Genomic DNA, 19,112 nt, shown 5'->3' with positions numbered 1-19,112 from the left:
CTGGACATAAACTTTGGTGCCACTAACAGCCTTTACATACGACCAGAATTTCTTTCGGTTATGTGAAAGATCACTTGACAGTATTCTGCTACGGTGGTCACTGGAGACATCGCGCATTGCTCCTTCGACAGCCAATCGCGTTTCATTCAGCATCTCTCTGTATGTAGCCCTATGCTTCGTTTTACTATTGTTATGCCGTAATCTCTGTTTTTTTAGAAGTTTCTGTACAGTGGTTGCATACCATGGAGGTTCCCTCCTATTATTAACTATTCTACTGCTACATTCCTATCCAGTGCGTGGTTAACTATTCTTTTAATCTTTGTAACACCGAAAATGCAGGATGCATGGCACCTGCCACCGATACATAACTTTTTAAAAATTGCATGTAAATATTTGTAATTTAAATGCTTTCTTTTAATGTGTAAGGACATTGCTTCACTGTATGTTTACATTTAGGTAGAAGTCTGTTGACGTTTTATTGTATTTATCTGTGTTTTACTGTGAAACGTATAAGCTCTGGGAAAAAGCCAAAGGAATTGTTATTTGCATCGACTATCAACGATAATAGCAGTGCTTGTGCGTTGTAAAATCTTTGGGTGGGGAGTTGTTGCGCAGAGCGCGCGGAGAGAGGGAGAGACGGGTTCCAGCGCTTGTAGTGTGAGGAAGTGTGGTGTTAACGCTCTCGCAGTAGAAAGAACCATTTTCGGCGGCATCATGTACGCGCGCCGGCCAGATGTCTAGAGCAGGAGTACGGACAGTGGACGGGCGGAAGAGGCTGTATTAATTACGATTGCCCGTTCCTGTAATTAGCCGTGGCCCCACAAGATGCTACCGTCTTCAACAACAGCAGCAGTTTCAGCAACACAGTTCCGTCGTCAGCTCCGAGTTTCGTCGTATGCACAGCTCTGATGTAAGACTGTTCATTGGTAGAAAGTGTTAATGGCTAACCCAGCAGCACAACTGAATGTGATTTGATTGATAAGATTTATTTAAATAATAATCAGTTAAACTCGGGGCAATTGTGTCCTCATTGGCGCCAGACACTGTTACCAAGCAGAATCCTTGTTCCTTTTCTTCCCTAATATGATAACTGTGTCATAAGAAACAAATTGAATAGTTATGGCCAGTTTATTAATGAATAATTTCTCTTTTAAGAATTTTAGCCTCAGTCTACTTTCAGTTAACTGTTGTACAACAGAGGCTTCAGTATATGACTAAAGTAAAGCTATTTCATTTTTCAAGTTTGAGACTCAATCACTGGAAAAAATCCAAATCTAAAGAAATGCACAAATTAAAAATGCAGAAGTTTTATTTATTTTACATATAGCTTGGAGCACATGGCTGTTTGGTTTGGTACGTATTCTACTATTTAATTCTGTTCAAGTCAGTAAAAAAGGCTCAGTTGTTCAGACAACAATATGAAAGCCAATTTGCAAAATAAGTAACTGCAAAGTAAAAAGTGCCTGCTTTTTTTCTAAATTTCTTTGATGACGTTATGTTGGATTCATGACCATGGTACCCCCTTTCTGTCCAGTGTTGTTCGTGAGTGAATGCACAAAATAACTTTCATTTTTTCCAAATTATAGCCCTGTTCGGTTTAATTACTTTTATTCTTAGTAGACTTTCCATCAGAAGGGTCGGTTGTACACTTTCCTCCTACTTATCTGTATCACTTCTTCGGGAAAGATAGCCTTATACAATCAGAAAAAACCTATTAGGCATACACGCGATCCACGGTCTTATTTTATATCGCAAGCACGATAGACCGATTAGTAAGAGGGAGTTTACAACTTGAGCCAGAGCTGTCGCTTTCGCTTAGTTGCTTTTGTGTAGGGAATGATTTGGAAACTGAAGTGTTTTGTGCGTGAGAAAGCAATGCCACGTTGTGATGTTGTTGGCCGTAATCCTCACAATCGCGACGCTAGAGGGACTGAAGTAGGTTTCCTTGCGATACAAGTCTGCATGAGATTTGGCCGTCGAAACGCTGTAGAAAAGGCGCTGTGAATGTTGCAAATGCTAAAATATGATATTGTCATTTCGAAGAAAATGATTACGTAAGAAACTTGCGTTCAGTACTGCTAAACTTCCGCCAGAAAGAGTGCTTCAGAGCGATGCATTTCCACTGTGTAATTTGCTTGCAGCAGCAGCGCCGGTTTGATAGCACACCACGTGCAACACAAGAAAGGAAGGAACGTTTCAACAACGGTGAGAGCCATCAAAAAAGCGTAGAGACGTTAGAAAACCTTTCACCACTGTAAAAGGGTGCTGATCAATCTACATTTACACATGAAGTTGTTTGTAATTATTCAGATAAAGCCAGTGTACAGAATTCCACAGCGGTATTACAGAGGAGAAAAGCTCATCAACATGTGAAACAAATCGCGAACCCGTGATAAAGATCTTCGGAGTCAGATGTAATCAAAAAAACGACGTCTGAATTATGAAGAAAGTAATAAAACTGCACTTACGTCTCGTGAAATTAATCGAATACTAGGCAAAATATTTTCGCTTAATCAAATTAGTAGTGTGTTACAGCTGTCAAAAAAGGTTCGATGGGTCCAAGAGGACATTTGCAAGTCGATTACTTTGCGCGCCGTATCGCAGAAAAGTTACAATTTTCTCAAGGAAAAACTCGAATATCCTCTACCTGCATGGATAAACACATTTTGAAGTATTTTGAAGGTATTTTGAAAGATCGTTTAGTTAGAGATGGTAATTCAAATGCTTTCTGCAAGTAAAGCACTTGCATAATGCCTAGAGTGAAAATGACAGTGTCGTCCACCTGTTCTTTTAAACCAATGATGACTAAATCATGAATGTAGGAGTTACATAGTTCTTCTTTACTCGTTAAAACGTTTGTAGGAGTCAAAAGAGAAAATTGCATGCGCATTTCCCACATTTGCATTGACAGAAAACAGCCCATTTTTTTTATAGATGCTTTAATTGTTTTAAAAAAGTCAGCAGTATCTTTTGAAAGCTGGACAAGCTACAGAATTCAGCAATAATATTCTAGCAGTGGCGGAACAGCAATTTACATTTCGTTACTTCAGCAGAAACTATAACATACCATAATAAATACACACTGTTGTAATAAAAAGATATAAAATTTAATAGGTGTCATCAATTGTAATTAATTAATTGTGTTTATTCAGAAATCTCATGTTATTTGTCTATTAGAGGCGCTACTCTTCCTACTGTTAAATAGTTATCATTAACTGTACGTAACTGATTGTGTTTATGCAGAACTCTCAAGTTATCTATTAGAGAAGCTACTCTATCTGCGCGTTTCCAGAAAACGGAGTCTCTCAAAAAAACCATACTTTCGGCACGTAAACCTCCTCAGGACCACCACCGCTTCTGTTTCAGGATGCAACGGCTGGTCTTTATCTCCAAGGCTGTGAAAGCAGAGATACTTTTTTTTTTTTTGCAGATTCTCCACTCTTAAACTACAAAACACTTCTTTCAGTACTATATCACGTTTGTTCCTGTAGTGATAATTTTTACTGCTGATGTCAAAAAGACGTGGATTCAGTAGGTATTGTGAAGTTAAAACGCTCACACTGTGGACTAGGTGTAGGCCGGCTACGCACCCCCCCCCCCCCCCCCCACCTCCCGCCCTCCCTCTTCAAAGCATAGGTGTAGCCGACAGAACAGACACCGCTCAAATATATGCACTAGTGTTACGCGACAAAATGAATAGGTACATATGAAGGGCTTATTTCAATAGTGGTACAAGTCCATTACCTCCACTTTTCTGTCTATAATGCTTCTGACATTAATGGTCCAAACAAACAGAAAGAAAGGGTCATCTCTAGCAAGAAGTCATACGTTTTTAAGTTTCTGGTATCTCAACTGCAGATTTTTCAGCACTCATTTAACTTTAGGACTCTGTATCTCAGAGTGAACAAAAATGAACTTGTACCATTATTTAAATAAGCCCTTCATATGCACTTAATGCCGTAACAACAGCCCTCAGACAATTCCTGATATCTGCAATGGGGAATGTGCTGTTGTGGTCTTCAGTCCGAAGATTAGTTTGATGGAGCTTTCGTGGAAAAATGTTTGCGGCTGCCTACAGAACTCAGGAGTGCACCTCTTCATCCGAAGCAAACCGACGGCCACAATGTCTTCCTTCAGGGCTCAAAAAATATGGAAATCGCAAGAGGAGACACCGAGACTGTTTGGGGGAAATGTAAGGGCTTTCCAACGAAATCTCTGCAGTGTACGAAACACAACTGACAAAATATGGGATGGTCATTGATATTTTGACGAAAGTGTCATATTTGCTGATTTTCACTACTTTGGTCTTTTCCATATTTATTCTCATGCCCCCCCCCCCCCCCCCAACTCTCCACTCTTTCACGATCGGTCCATATCAAATCGTTCTTTCTCATATTGGGCCAACATGGTTGATTATCTGCATGCTTATCTATCTTCCCCTATAAATATGCGTCTTGTTTTTTCTATAGATTTATTTGTTCATAAATACGGAAAAGCATTGGTTACAAATAACATCCTTGCCTAACACCTGTTCGTACATCGCCAATCAATACTACAACGTTTTGTCTTTAACACAGTTTCATTATGAGTCTTCAGCCTTCCAGTTGTAAGATGTCGTGGTCTCCTGACCTCCATTGCTTACATATTCTGCCCTCACAATCATATACCGCACATCATGACGCTTCATTCGAACCCAAACTCGATAAGATAAAGTCAATGTTGTATGAATTCATTTAAACGATATGCAAATAACAAGTAAATCGCAAGTGCGCACCGAGCTTGAAATACTCGAGGCTGGTGTACACACACACACTTTCAAGACACGACAGTCACAAAAGCTTTTAGTTTGGGAGAGGCAAACCGCACGCCAGGCGGCCAGTCCCTTCAGAGGACGATTCAGCCTATCTACGTCGGCCGGCGACCACCCGTAGAGCAGACAGCGTGTGCCAGAGTGAAAGGGAGAACGACCCCGTGTTCGGCTTAAAAGCAAATTCTGCTACATTGTGTGGGAGCGTCCAGCCTACGCATTCTTTACAAACATAGCACGCAGTTTCAGAGGTTTTCACAGGGAGACAGAAAACGCCAAACGTCGATGCTACAGATTTCCGGATTGGTAGCCTTAAACGAAACGTCATTCTCCCGTTTTAGAAGAGCAATGCTGATTGGCAGACGATATTCCTGACGCCTTGAGCTGAAGGAGTAACGGAAGAGACCGAAAGATATACCCCTTCACGTCTGGCGTGCTGAGGGGCCATTCCGTTGTCGCTCTTGGAGCGAGAACATGTAACGAGAGCGTGCGCGCTCATACGTGTACTCAAAGAGGGAGGAACAAGTCTCTCCTCAGTACTTCACTGGGAGAGCACCTCTGTCGAGAGCGAATAGGAGTGCGACCCTATATTGAGTCCTTGCGATTAAGTGTTGTTCACTGTGTTGGCCGCCACACTTATTGTGCGGTGTGAACGGACAGAGTTATAGTTAAATGAATGCGAGCGAATTTTTGAGTGGCATCGCGGTGGACTGGTTATCTGACCGGTGTATCATGCCAATAGTTAGACTAGGGGCAAATAGGAGTCCTCGACTTCATCAAGGCATAGGGAGGGTTTGATTGGCGAAGGTCAATCCAGATAGAACGAGAGTTGTCTTATCTGTCAGCAGCGAGCGGCGCAGACAGCAGTCATTGCAGCGTACGGTATTGTGCGCTACAGCTCTTGCGAGCCCCATATTTCCTCCACAACAGTACACTTGACTGCATTTCACACGCAACAGCCTCGACCGTACCTAGCAACATTCTAACAGATAATTATTCAAGTTGAGTAGGCACGGCTCTCATCCATTGTGCCAAGTCAATAACAATCTTAAACTTTGTATAGAAATTTCATTAGCGAATCCTATCCTTAAGAGGTAACTTCACATTCCGAAAAGAACCCAGAAATAACTTGTTCAGTTCATAACTAAAAGTGCCATAGTGATATCTCAGAATTCTTGCAAAAAAAAATAATAATTTTCGTTAGTCTCATGTTTTTCTTACACTTACTAGCACTAATACAGTACCCAAGTATTCGACTAGTTACGTAAGAAATTTTGTGAATTTTTGTGTCATTTCCTTACAGCGGACGACCCCAGAAGATATTTATTGCTGAAAGTTTTTCAGGTATTTCTCTTTAGAACGTTAGGAGCGTCTGTCTGACTTCTGTAGTAGTGTGGGGGTGGAAATTGCATTTGCAGGAGCCACAGGGTAAAGGGTACATCTCAGATTAATCCGTTGCGCAGAGTGACAGAAAACCACCCGTTCGTTCACACAGTTTACATCAATTGCCCTACGACATCGCAGCCAGTAGTTATCAGAGCCTAGCTGTAGTATCTTTTGTGACGGGGCAGTGCAGAAAGCGTCAGGCTTGTTGACTGAGGGCCGGAACCTCACCTTGTTGTCAGGCGGCTTGTCGTCGTCCGCAGGCTGCTTGGGCGCCTCCGCCTCCGACTTGGGGGCGGCAGCAGGTGGGGGTGGAGACGGCTGGACGCCCCCATCCTCCCCCTTGGCGGGGATGGCCTCCACTGCGGGGGTGGAGGAAGAGGAGGCAGTCGCCGTGTCGCACATCTGAAACAGCACACCGAAGTGTCCTCATTACAGCAGAACACAGTAATATAATTTTTACTAGGCATGCCCAGAGAGCAAGTGTACTGTGAGAATAAAGGGCTGTGGTTTTTTAAGTTTTGGCGATGCTGACCAGAGCTGGCATCGTCGGGATACGGTAGTACGTAAACTCACGATGTCATTCTCAATGGAGAGAAGTCTTCCGAAGTAAGAGTGATTTCAGGTGTGCCGCAGGGGAGTGTCCTAGGACCGTTGCTATTCAAAATATATATAAATGACCATGTGGATGACATCGAAAGTTGACTGAGGCTTTTTGTAGATGATGCTGTAGTATATCGAGAGGTTGTAACAATGGAAAATTGTTCTGAAATGCAGGAGGATCTGCAACGAATTGACGCAGGGTGCAGGGAATGGCAACTGAATCTCAATGTAGACAAGTGTAATCTGCTGTGATTACATAGAAAGAAAGATCCTTTATCATTTAGCTACAATATAGCAGGTCAGCAACTGGAAGCAGTTAATTCCATAAATTATGTGGGAGTACGCATTAGGAGTGATTTAAAATGGAATGATCATATAAAGTTGATCGTCGGTAAAGCAGATGCCAGACTGAAATTCATTGGAAGAATCCTAAGGAAATGCAGTCTGAAAACAAAGGAAGTAGCTTACAGTACACTTGTTCGCCCACTGCTTGAATACTGCTCACCGGTGTGGGATCCGTACCAGATAGGATTGATAGAAGAGATAGAGCAGAACCAACAGAGAGCAGCGCGCTTCGTTACAGGGTCATTTAGTAAACGTGAAGACTCTGCAAGAGAGACGCTCAGTAGCTCGGTACGGATTTTTGTTGAAGTTTCGAGAACATACCTTCACTGAGGAGTCAAGCAGTATATTCCTCTCTCCTTCGTATATGAGGAAGAGACCATGAGGATATTATCAGAGAAATTAGAGCCCACACAGAGGCATACCGACAATCTTTCCTTCCACGGACAATACGAGGCTGGAATAGAAGGGAGAACCGATAGAGGTACCCAAGGTACCCTCCGCCACACACCGTCAGGTGGCTTGCGGAGTATGGACGTAGATGTACATATTGTAGTGTGCAGTTGCGTGAAAGATGTCGGTAGTAAGAAATCCCGCCAAATGCGAGCCACGTGATGTGATCGGCTTCCTACTCGTGGAAGGAGTAACGCCTACTGAAATTTTTTCGCGAATCGGAACGGTTTACGGCGATGATATTACTAACAGAACAATTGCGTTTAAGTGGTAGAGAGAGTTTAGTGGGGGCAGAACAAACGTGCACGGCGAACAGAGAAATAGAATGCCTTCCAATCTGACTGAGTTGGTGCAAAAAAATCGAAGGAACTATTCGTGGAGACCTCCGATTGACAGTGGATCAAATTTCTGCGATCTGCAGAATTCTTATTCAGTACGAGAAATTCACAGTGAAACGTAGAACAAATCACGCAGGGCTAACCGGTAATTAGGGTTCTGGAAAGACCGAAGGGAGTTGCGGTCGGATTCATTTCACTATTTTAATTTATTCACAATTTTAATTTATTATCATTTATTTCACAAATACGCTTTTGAAAGAATTAAATTTGCTTCGTGGCTGAAGGCCTCCAAACAGATGCTTTAGAATAAGTTCAATTTTGAAAAGACATGAGACACAAATTTACGAATAAAATAAATCGTATACATATATGAGATCAGCATGCGTAGCCACTGAAGGCCGCCGGATTAAATTTTCAAAATTCCAAATATACTCTGATGATTACTGAAGGCAGAAGGCCACAATGTTTTAAGATGCTAAAAGGGCTGATGGCCCACAAGGTGCACAGAAAGAGATAAACAAACGCAAGAAGATGGCGGAAGGTTGCAAAGTTAAATTCTGCAAATCAAGGAAATATATACTGCAACAATCAGTAGAACAATACATTAAGTTTAAAAATTTCCTTTTTGCAACACCAACTGTGGAAGGCCCACAATAACTTGTAAAATCTTGCAGAGGAAATAGCAATAACCTTTCAAGAGCAGAAGGCGATAATGTTTGGACTTGAAAGGAAACTCTGAGAACTGACACAACTAACCTTGCCAAATTAAAAATATAAAATGCAGTTAAATTACAACAACATTAACACTGCCAAAAGGACAATTAAGAGACTGGCACTCTGGAGTCTCCAGTGGATCGGTCTGCCGTCGTTCACTTAGGCGAGACACGTGGTGAGTCCAACTACGAACCCTACCAGGGGACAGCCATGGACCAACCGACACATTGACTTGCTTGCCATCAATCAGTACATGAGAACGCAAACAACAAAAGTTATGAACGTGATTATCCACAATGAAATATGTATTAAGCTGTCAAAACTACACACCGTGTTGGACAGCGACAACAGGTGAGGAAAGGACGCTGCCTGAAATTACGTTAGTGACCAGGGCAGGTAACCGGAAGAGTAACGGCCACAAGGCAGGTACACTTGAATCTGAAATACGATAATATAAGTTAACTTCACCCAAAAGGAACACTGCCTGAATTTAAGTCAGTGGTCAGAGCAGGTAACCAGAACACTAACGGCCACAAGGCAGAAAATTGCGCTGGTGCACACGAATATAGTTAATTACACCACATGGCGGCTAAATTTCAACAAGAGAAACACTGTCGCTCACAGGAAAACCTCCCCAACAGCGAACCACCACTACATGAATGGACGTGGCTTGGGTAGTTGAAACCACTGCTCAACTTTGACGTCCTGGGTCGGTGAACCACGAAGCTCGTAGCGATCGGTCAGCTCCACACACGCTTCGTCACTGCGCGGGGATCGCCAGCGGACCCAGCCGACTGCACCGCGCGGAGATAACTTCCCTGGTCCGCAGCAAACGATCGACTCCTCTCAGAGTGCCGACAACATGTAAAATAGTCGCCAGTGGAAATAGAAGCAACTACACACACAACCTGACAAACACTTGCGTGAACACCTGAACGATACCCCACAGTCAGTAAGCACGCATGAAGACAAATTGGGAGTCGATGCGCACACACACACGCAGCCGACTCATGAACGATCGGCGAGCCAAAACGCGTCGTCCGGTAGGACGACCTACCGACGAGCCACCGAGACCGTGGCTCGGCTCAAGTGATGCGTGGCAGCAATGGTCGGGCGAGCCATGTCGACGCAGACCTCACTGCTCCAACCCGACTGCACCAGTGCAGCATTGCAACTCCGCGACTGGCAGGTCCGGACTGCGCTCCAGATGCGTTCCAACTGACTGGAAGCCCGAACTCGCGACCTGAACTCCCGACGCTAACTATCTTACGACAAACAACGATCGCGAAGTAACACCAGTCAAGCAAAGATACTACGAGAGGGGATATATGGATATGCGCTGCTAACGCCGCTCATGGTCAGGCAAAGCAGCAGCTCAGTGACAGTAGTAATTTAAATTAATGTGGTGAGGTGGAAGTACGTTAAAAACAGGGCGTAAAATACATGATGGTGGGAACATGAGCCACCCAAGGCTCACATAGAAACTCTGGGATACCACAAACTGTGCACAAGATGGGTTCCAAAACAGCTGAGAAGGCAGCACAAGAAAAGTTGGGTCAATAGCTCCCGCAAGTTTCTTGAGCGACTTGGATTGGAAGATGAGGATCTTTTGCGCTCCAGTGTGCTGGAGACGAAACATGGGTGGCTCATTACACGCCTGAAACTAAAAAACAGGCGCCAAGTCAGTGGTGACACACCCATTCCCCATCTCCAAAAAAATTCAGAATCACAATGTTGGGGAAAAAATCGTGGCTTTAGTGTTTTGGGACCGAAAAGGCATAATTTTGTCCGAAGTTTCACATCGGGGGGGGGGGGGGGGAGGGGGGGCATCAGTACACAACGATATTGTGCGACCCTAAATAAACTCAAAAGGAACATTCAGTCTAAAAGAGAGGAATGCTGACGGCGGAAGCGCGCTTGTTCCACAGCGCCCGTCCTTGCGTAGCCTTAGCCTACGATGTGCTCCTGGACTCATTTGGCTGGGGTGGGTTGAACCACCCCCACTACTCCCCTGAATTAACGCCTTCAGATTATCCTAAAGGCACACATCAACCGACGAGCAAGTGTAGAAAGAGGTTCTGAGATGGGGATGGAGCTGGCGGGAGCGTTCTTCGAGCTGCGCATAAAGAAGTATGTGCCACAGCTCACAACATGCACTGAATGGGATGATGGTTATGTGAAAAAAGAGTCAACAGTATCCTGTAATTTTTTTAAATAGTCATTTTCTAAAAGAAAATATGAAAGTGTAGTACACTTACTTTCTGAAAATGCCTCGTATCTATTTCACTTGCGTTAGTTGAGCCATACCGTGAGCATACTCTTGAAGTTGCGTATACGTGCGCGACCAGCGAACTCGCAAAGTAGTCAGGGAAAGGTTGACACGGCGAGCGTCGCCTGGGCATTCTGCGAGCGACGTAAAAAGTGCGATCGCTACCGTCCATACCTACATCTTCACCCATACTCGAGAGGGTACTTTCTGTGCCATTTCTACTTTCCATCTTTCCTTTTCCAGTTGCATATGGTGTGTGGGGAGTGCGATTGTTGGTAAGCCTCCATGTGAACTCGAAACGCTAATTTTACCTGCATGAACTTTTCGCGAAATACACGCAGAAAAATGTGATGTATTGGTTGACTCTTGTAGGAGAAGACGCTCGCAGAACTTTAACCATATCGTGGTGAACGAGGCCTCTCTTGTAGCGCCAACCACTAGAGTTGCAAGAGCTCTGTGCGCTTTCGCGCCTACTAAACGAACGTGGGACGAAACGTGCTGCTCTTCTTTGGATCTGTTTCATTTATTCTGTCAACCTTTTCTCGTATGGGTCCCAGATGATCAATGCTGACGTTTTTGTCGAACAAAAGTTTTGCGAGCTGTCTCTTTCGAGGGTACACTGTACTTCCTGAGGGTTCTCCTCCTGAATCTCAATCTGGCATCGACCTTTCCTACGTTTAATTTTATGTGGTCGTCCACTTTAAATCGCTCCTTACGGACCCTCTCAGATGTTTAAAGGATGTGACTGCTTCCAGTGCGTTATATAGAAATGGGTGTTTCCGCCTATTTATTCGTAATAGGAGTCCCATAGTGCTCAGAGCCTTTTGAACCATCACTAGTTACCGGTACAAAGGCTTTACATAACTGCTATCTAAAAGTCTCTGACTGTGTCTAGTATGTAGTAACAGCACTAAGAGCTCCATAGGAAAATTCACTTGCAGTGAAATAATCCACAGAAAAATCCACCCTTAATAGAGTCTAAGTCCACAGAGGAAGCAAGTCGTCGAGGTGAACGCGCTTAAACGGTAAGTAATAAGTAACATCTGACCTACGAAGCACGGGGAAAGCATATGGGAGCGTCTATCGTGTTGAGCTCCAGTTGGGAAGTCAGTAGAGCATCGAGGGTCCTGGGTTCGAGCTCTAGTCATGCCAGTTTTTGTATTGTAGTACGTGTGAAACTGTTATATGGGACAACATGTTTCTGTCATGTAAAAGGACTGTTCAGAGCTTATACCATTGTTCTATTAGCAGTCCACTTTCGCTTCGTTTATTTGAAAGTAGCAAACGTAAGGTACATCTGTGGTATCACATAGTAAACGTAAACAATCGGAACAGGGGAACAAAGAAACAATTGCGTCGAATGAGAGGAAGTATTAATAGTAACTAGAATCGCTTGTGTTCGAAATTCAACCAATTGAATCAGTGGGCCTGATCTGTGATGAAAAAGGTCATGTATCTTGAAAGTAAATTACTCTACGTAAAACTTTGTCTGAAATTTTAGCCTCAGAAATGACGCATAGAAAATGATGCATTGGAGCTACGAGTAGTCTTGAAACAATTCTTTTATTTTCTTAAATTGTTCGATTATTTGAAGTGAGTCCTTGATACAGTGCGCTGGAAAATAAACCACGTGTTAACGGCAGCAAATTAATTTTTCCCTTATGACAACACAATGTGAATGCCGTTGTATCGCGTGAAGTAGCCTCAGATGCTAATGATTTGCTCTGAAAAATCTTCACTGTCAAATCGGTATCATAACTCTCGTAATTATTTGGAATTACGTCCACTGCACATTTCAATTTATCTTTCAAAACAGCAATAGGATTATCATTATCACCGTCCATACCATTCCTATTGTTTTCTCTACACAAAAATTGTGTCTAACTCTTGGTCTTTCAGTCTGACCCGTTCAGTGTTCTTGTTAGAGGCATAACCTAAAAAAAATATAATTTCTGTATAATAAAGGCCTGCCGCTGTGACCGAGAGGTTCTAGGCGCTTCAGCCGGGCGTTGTAACCGAGCGGTTCAGGCGCTTTAGTTTGGAACCGCGTGACCGCTACGGTCGCAGGTTCGAATCCTGCCTCGAGCACGGAAGTGTGTGGTGTCCTTAGGTTAGTTACGTTTAAGTAGTTCTAAGTTCTAGGGGACTGATGACATCAGACGTTAAGTCCCATAGTGCTCAGAGCATTTGAACCATCTAGGCGCTTCAGTCCGGATTCGCGCTGCTGCTACGGTCGCAGGTTCGAATCCTGCCTCGGGCATGGATGTGTGTGATGTCCTTAGGTTAGTTAGGTATAAGTAGTTCTAAGTCTAGGGGACTGATGACCTCAGATGTTAAGTCCCATAGTGGTCAGAGCCATTTGAATTTGTACAATAAAGGAAGTCGCAGCTATTCAAAATGAAGAAACTGAAAATCAAGAACGCTTCAAATTTTGCAGTGGCGGCTGAAAACGAACACGATGTTAGCTCCGTTTGCTCTTAGACGAAAGTAAGTGAAAAAAAAAAACGATGCTGATAAACAGCGTTAGTTGCCCTCGACGGCTTCGTTACCAGGTTTCGCTTTCCACTGCTGCCGGCCGGTGGGGCCGAGCGGTTCTAGGCGCTTCATTCTGAAATCGCGCGACCACTACGGTCGCAGGTTCGAATCTTGTCTCGAGCACGGATGTGTGTGGTGTCCTTAGGTTAGTTAGGTTTACGTAGTTCTAAGTTCTAGGGGACTGATGACATCAGAAGTTTAGTCCCATAGCGCTCAGAGCCATTTGAACCATTTTTTCCACTGCTGACAGGTCAACGGCGTAGCAGTTGTGGCGTTGTGGCTGCCCGGCATGCGTGTGTTACTGCAAATGAACTATCTGCAACGTTTAAACATGAACGTCCTTAGAATGCGATTTCACGAAACCTTACTACTTTCGCGTGTCATTCCTACCATAGCACCTGATCGGTACAGAGGGCAGAAGTTCGTAGCACAATTTTCGATGTTCAGGTATTGGAGGATATAGAAGGTATCATCAGAGTTATGAATATGAAGGCATCTAATTCCTTTCAACACTATTAATGGCTTCCATACACACATGATCTTTTGTTTGTACACATCTATGGCAAAGTACCTTTCGAATTATGTAAGATCCATTGGTCTCTTTGTATAGCTAATATCAAAAATCGGTACTTCAATTTTCCATGTTCACATATTAATATTATGATAACAACAACAATAACAATAATAAAAAAATGATAAGGATGCATTGACAGAAATTTCGAGCGGTAGTGTTTACAGGTTGTCCAGGGAAGCATAGCAGTGGCAGTGGGTGCAGCGCCCGCGAGGTGGCAGCTTATGTAGGCCATCTGCTGACCTCGTGGCTGCGCTCAGCTGACGGGAAGTCCGCGCCAATAAAGCTCGGAGTGAGGCGTTGCAAAAGGCTGGTGTGTGTGTGTGTGTGTGTGTGTGTGTGTGTGTGTGTGTGGCGGGGGGAGACAGGGGCCCTCGCTAGCGGCTAACGACTGTGTGTGGTGTCTGGCGTGCGCGCTTCTGGAGGGAAACAGTACACGGTTACATTATTTGCACCGGGGGATATCTGCACCGCATACGAGATGGCAGTATAAACTTTTCTGCAATAATACGTTCCTTTGCTTAGAAGAAGAAGAACTGTCACGGAAACGATACAACCAAGTTATCCCTGATGTAGCACATCCCTGTTATCCTACCGATGGACAGAAACCTGTCAAATGGTTCAAATGTCTCTGAGCACTATGGGACTTAACATCTATGGTCATCAGTCTCCTAGAACTTAGAACTACTTAAACCTAACTAACCTAAGGACATCACACAGCACCCAGAAACCTGTCACTTGCTTCAGATGTATCAGGCCATTCTTACATTCGCTTGTTTATTCTTTCACAAATTCTATCGCGACAGTAAGTCTTCAAGTACAGGGTGATCAAAAAGTCAGTGTAAATTTGAAAACTGAATAAATCACGGAATAATGTAGATAGAGAGGTACAAATTGTCACACATGCTTGGATGACATGAGGTTTTATTAGAACCAAAAAAAATACAAAAGTTCAAAAAATGTCCGACAGATGGCGCTTCAACTGATCAGAATAGCAATAATTAGCATAACAAACTAAGACAAAGCAAAGATGATGTTCTTTACAGGAAATGCTCAATATGTGCACCATCATTCCTCAACAATAGCTGTAGTCGAGGAATAATGTTGTGAACAGCACTGTAAAGCATGTCCGGAGTTATGGTAAGGCATTGGCGTCGGATGTTGTCTTTCAGCATCTCTAGAGATATCGGTCGATCACGATACACTTGCGACTTCAGGTAACCCTAAAGCCAATAATCGCACGGACTGAGGTCTGGGGACCTGGGAGGCCAAGCATGACGAAAGTGGCGGCTGAGCACACGATCATCACCAAACGACGCGCGCAAGAGATATTTCACGCGCCATCTGTCGGACATTTTCTGAACTTTGTTTTTTATTATTATTATTCTAATAAAACCCCATGTCATTACAAGCATGTGTGTCAATTTTTACCTCTCTATCTACATTATTCCGTGGTTTATTAAGTTTTCAAATTTATACTGACTTTTTGATCACCCTGTATGTTAACACAGAGAAGTAACCACTGCGTGCAACTTCTGTCAAGTAACTAATAACAAATAATACCTACTCCTAATATACTCACACTGATAATTAGCAGAAAACTAGCTATTTTGGAAAAAAAGATAAATCGCTACTCTCCCTCTTACACTAACTGGTTACACTAATTGGTTTATATAACTTTACTGATTTCAGTAACGACTATCAAAAAAATGGTTCAAATGGCTCTGAGCACTATGCGACTTAACTTCTGAGGTCATCAGTCGCCTAGAACTGAGAACTACTTAAACCTAACTAACCTAAGGACATCACACACATCCATGACCGAGGCAGGATTCGAACCTGCGACCGTAGCGGTCGCTCGGTTCCAGACTGCAGCGCCTAGAACGACTATCAGCTGTTTACATATTAGATAAGTAAAGAACCCGTTTGATGTAACATTAGAGTAAAGCAAAATTTACATTCAAAATTTTCTGATGTATTATAGGTGTGGCTAATGAGGAATTTGTTTACTGTGTTCATGAATGTATGGAAATTTCCAGTTTCCCTATTGGTCTGTTGGTACCCTGTTACGGACTTGTGCGCTAGAAAATAAAACTTCAGTCCAACCCTAGAAGGGAGTGCATAGTGGGTACAGAAATTATTTTTACCTGCAATACTGTGGCAGTGAATTTCATAGTGCGTCCTGAATTGACCCTGATTCAGTTGCCGCTACTGATAGGCTTTAAGCAACCCGCAATATTTTAATATTCTGTCGTTTGCTACGTGCAAACCTTTAGCCCTACAGAAAAAATGAGCAGAGCCTTTTTGTAGGAAATTAAATGTATTTAAATTTCGTATTGGGATACGTTTTCGCTGGAGTCCGAAGTTTCCGAATTATTCAAGAAAAACATACAAAAGTGATCTTCAAACGCATCTTTCTTTACTATCTCCAAAACTGTGTCCTCCAGGGAAAACTTCTCAGTACAGAATTTAACTACACTCAATTTACTACAAAAAGGTGCCTTTCATTTTTTCTGTAGCACTGTTTGCGTATAGCGTGCGAGACAATATGAAAATATCTTGCATGATTTTTGAAGGTGTTGTGGGTTGCATATAATCCATCAGTAGGGGCAGCTGAATCGTGCTGTATACCACACATACCACGGAGGAATAATGTGTATCCACAGTGTAAGTTAGTTAGTTTCGTGTTTCAAGGATCATATGTACAATTAATTGTAATGATGTGGAGCGAGTTGTTTTACGTTCATGTTACATATTCATATGCAAATATGGCTACATGATGCTTATTTACAAGTTTTTTTTCAAAATACAGATGTAATTAGTAATTCCTACCCACCGCTTGTTACACATTACAAATATAGAAATTCTTCCACAGAACAAGAGGAGTTGTTGACAAGAACTTTTTTCCGTATGTTTTAGAATTTAAGGTCGCTGTCTGTTGGACATTTTATATCATTAGTACGTGATCAAATATTTTTGTGGCAGTGTTCTGCACCCCTTTTTGTCCTAAGGACAACCGTTTTTTCTTCTCGTGTTTTAATTATGAACATAATTGTTCCTTCTCAACAACAGTGCATTATTTACATCAGATTTCACGAAGGAATAAATATACATGAAACAGTAATCAAAATGCGTCTACAAGACGATCGTGGGTGACCACCATATGCTATTCTTACGGCAAATGTTCGAGCAATAGAGACTTTCTTTCTCAAAGATGAGTTAATTACCCGAGAACATTATTTCATACAACATTACATTGCATGAAAATACGAAAATATTGTTTACTTACTGATTTGTCTCCCTCCAAGATTTGCAATGATTGGAACTGACAGCGTAGCTGATCTCAGTTGGTTTAAGAATTCTAGTACGCGTTCTTTTTTGCCCAGTTTAAATTCTCATCGGTATGGAAACCTACAAATTCTGAAGTTTTCCACCCTAGTTATTATTTCACCATGTAGTATACATATCATTGGTGCCATACCACTAGATGCGCAGAATTGAACATGTTGTATCTTTTTGATATTGAGAGTAAGACTGTCTGCAAAAAACGGTTCAGTAATACTTCCAAGAACATTATTTCACATTTATTCTGTGATGTATGTATAGTTGGGTTGATACAATAGTAGTGTCATCTGCAAAAAGAAATAATTCTGCTCGTTCTACACAGAAGGTCCTTCATACGTATGAAAAGTAATAGAGGAATTAATATATCGAAAAAAAAACATTGACGGCAAAAAAGAAAGCTTAAGAAATGGGATTAAAATTCAGCGTGAAGGGATATCAGTGATAAGATTTGAAGATGACCTTCCTATCCACTGTGACACCGAGGAAGAATTACAGGACCTATTGACGGAAATGAAAAGTCTGCTCAATATGGAATGTAAGTTTATAGTAAAGAAGGCGAAAACGTCTTGGAACAGCAGAAATGACACTAGCGACAAACTTAAAAATAGGTTTCTACATAGCAGGTGACGCGTACAAGTCCTGCTACCTCAGAAATAAAGTAACGCGTGAGGGATGTAGCAAAGCGCACACACGAAGCAGAGTGGGACAGGCAAAGACAGCGTTCCCTGCAGAAAGAAATTTCTGGAACACACCATTGCACAAACGTGAATGATGAGCTGCGGGAAACGGGTGTAGAAGATAATCAAAGCATTCGAGATACGGTGCTACAAAAAGAAGCTGAAAATTAGATGGACTAATCATGTCAGAAATGAAGAGGTTCTCCATAGAATCGACGAGGAACAGAAATTGTGGAGTATGCTAAGTAGTGGAAGGGATATGGTATACACTCCTGGAAATGGAAAAAAGAACACATTGACACCGGTGTGTCATACCCACCATACTTGCTCCGGACACTGCGAGAGGGCTGTACAAGCAATGATCACACGCACGGCACAGCGGACACACCAGGAACCGCGGTGTTGGCCGTCGAATGGCGCTAGCTGCGCAGCATTTGTGCACCGCCGCCGTCAGTGTCAGCCAGTTTGCCGTGGCATACGGAGCTCCATCGCAGTCTTTAACACTGGTAGCATGCCGCGACAGCGTGGACGTGAACCGTATGTGCAGTTGACGGACTTTGAGCGAGGGCGTATAGTGGGCATGCGGGAGGCCGGGTGGACGTACCGCCGAATTGCTCAACACGTGGGGCGTGAGGTCTCCACAGTACATCGATGTTGTCACCAGTGGTCGCGGAGGGTGCACGTGCCCGTCGACCTGGGACCGGACCGCAGCGACGCACGGATGCACGCCAAGACCGTAGGATCCTACGCAGTGCCGTAGGGGACCGCACCGCCACTTCCCAGCAAATTAGTGACACCGTTGCTCCTGGGGTATCGGCGAGGACCATTCGCAACCGTCTCCATGAAGCTGGGCTACGGTCCCGCACACCGTTTGGCCGTCTTCCGCTCACGCCCCAACATCGTGCAGCCCGCCTCCAGTGGTGTCGCGACAGGCGTGAATGGAGGGACGAATGGAGACGTGTCGTCTTCAGCGATGAGAGTCGCTTCTGCCTTGGTGCCAATGATGGTCGTATGCGTGTTTGGCGCCGTGCAGGTGAGCGCCACAATCAGGACTGCATACGACCGAGGCACACAG

At 43.3% G+C, this 19,112-nt stretch overlaps 1 protein-coding gene across 3 annotated transcripts in view; it reads right to left on the bottom strand.

The window, feature by feature from the left end:
* LOC126252964 (tubulin polymerization-promoting protein homolog) overlaps positions 1–19,112 on the bottom strand; it is a 451,173-nt gene that overhangs the window by 73,999 nt on the left and 358,062 nt on the right. For all 3 annotated transcript variants that reach the window (XM_049953978.1, XM_049953980.1, XM_049953979.1), the window contains exon 2: positions 6,422–6,595. In XM_049953978.1, coding sequence (XP_049809935.1) covers positions 6,422–6,595 — 174 coding nt within the window. The remainder of the gene's footprint in view (positions 1–6,421; positions 6,596–19,112) is intronic.

This window comes from Schistocerca nitens, chromosome 4, assembly GCF_023898315.1.
Source record: "Schistocerca nitens isolate TAMUIC-IGC-003100 chromosome 4, iqSchNite1.1, whole genome shotgun sequence".
Classification (NCBI taxonomy): Eukaryota; Metazoa; Arthropoda; class Insecta; order Orthoptera; family Acrididae; genus Schistocerca; species Schistocerca nitens.
Note: the sequence above shows the minus strand (reverse complement) of the source record. Positions and strands in the feature narration are given on the sequence as shown.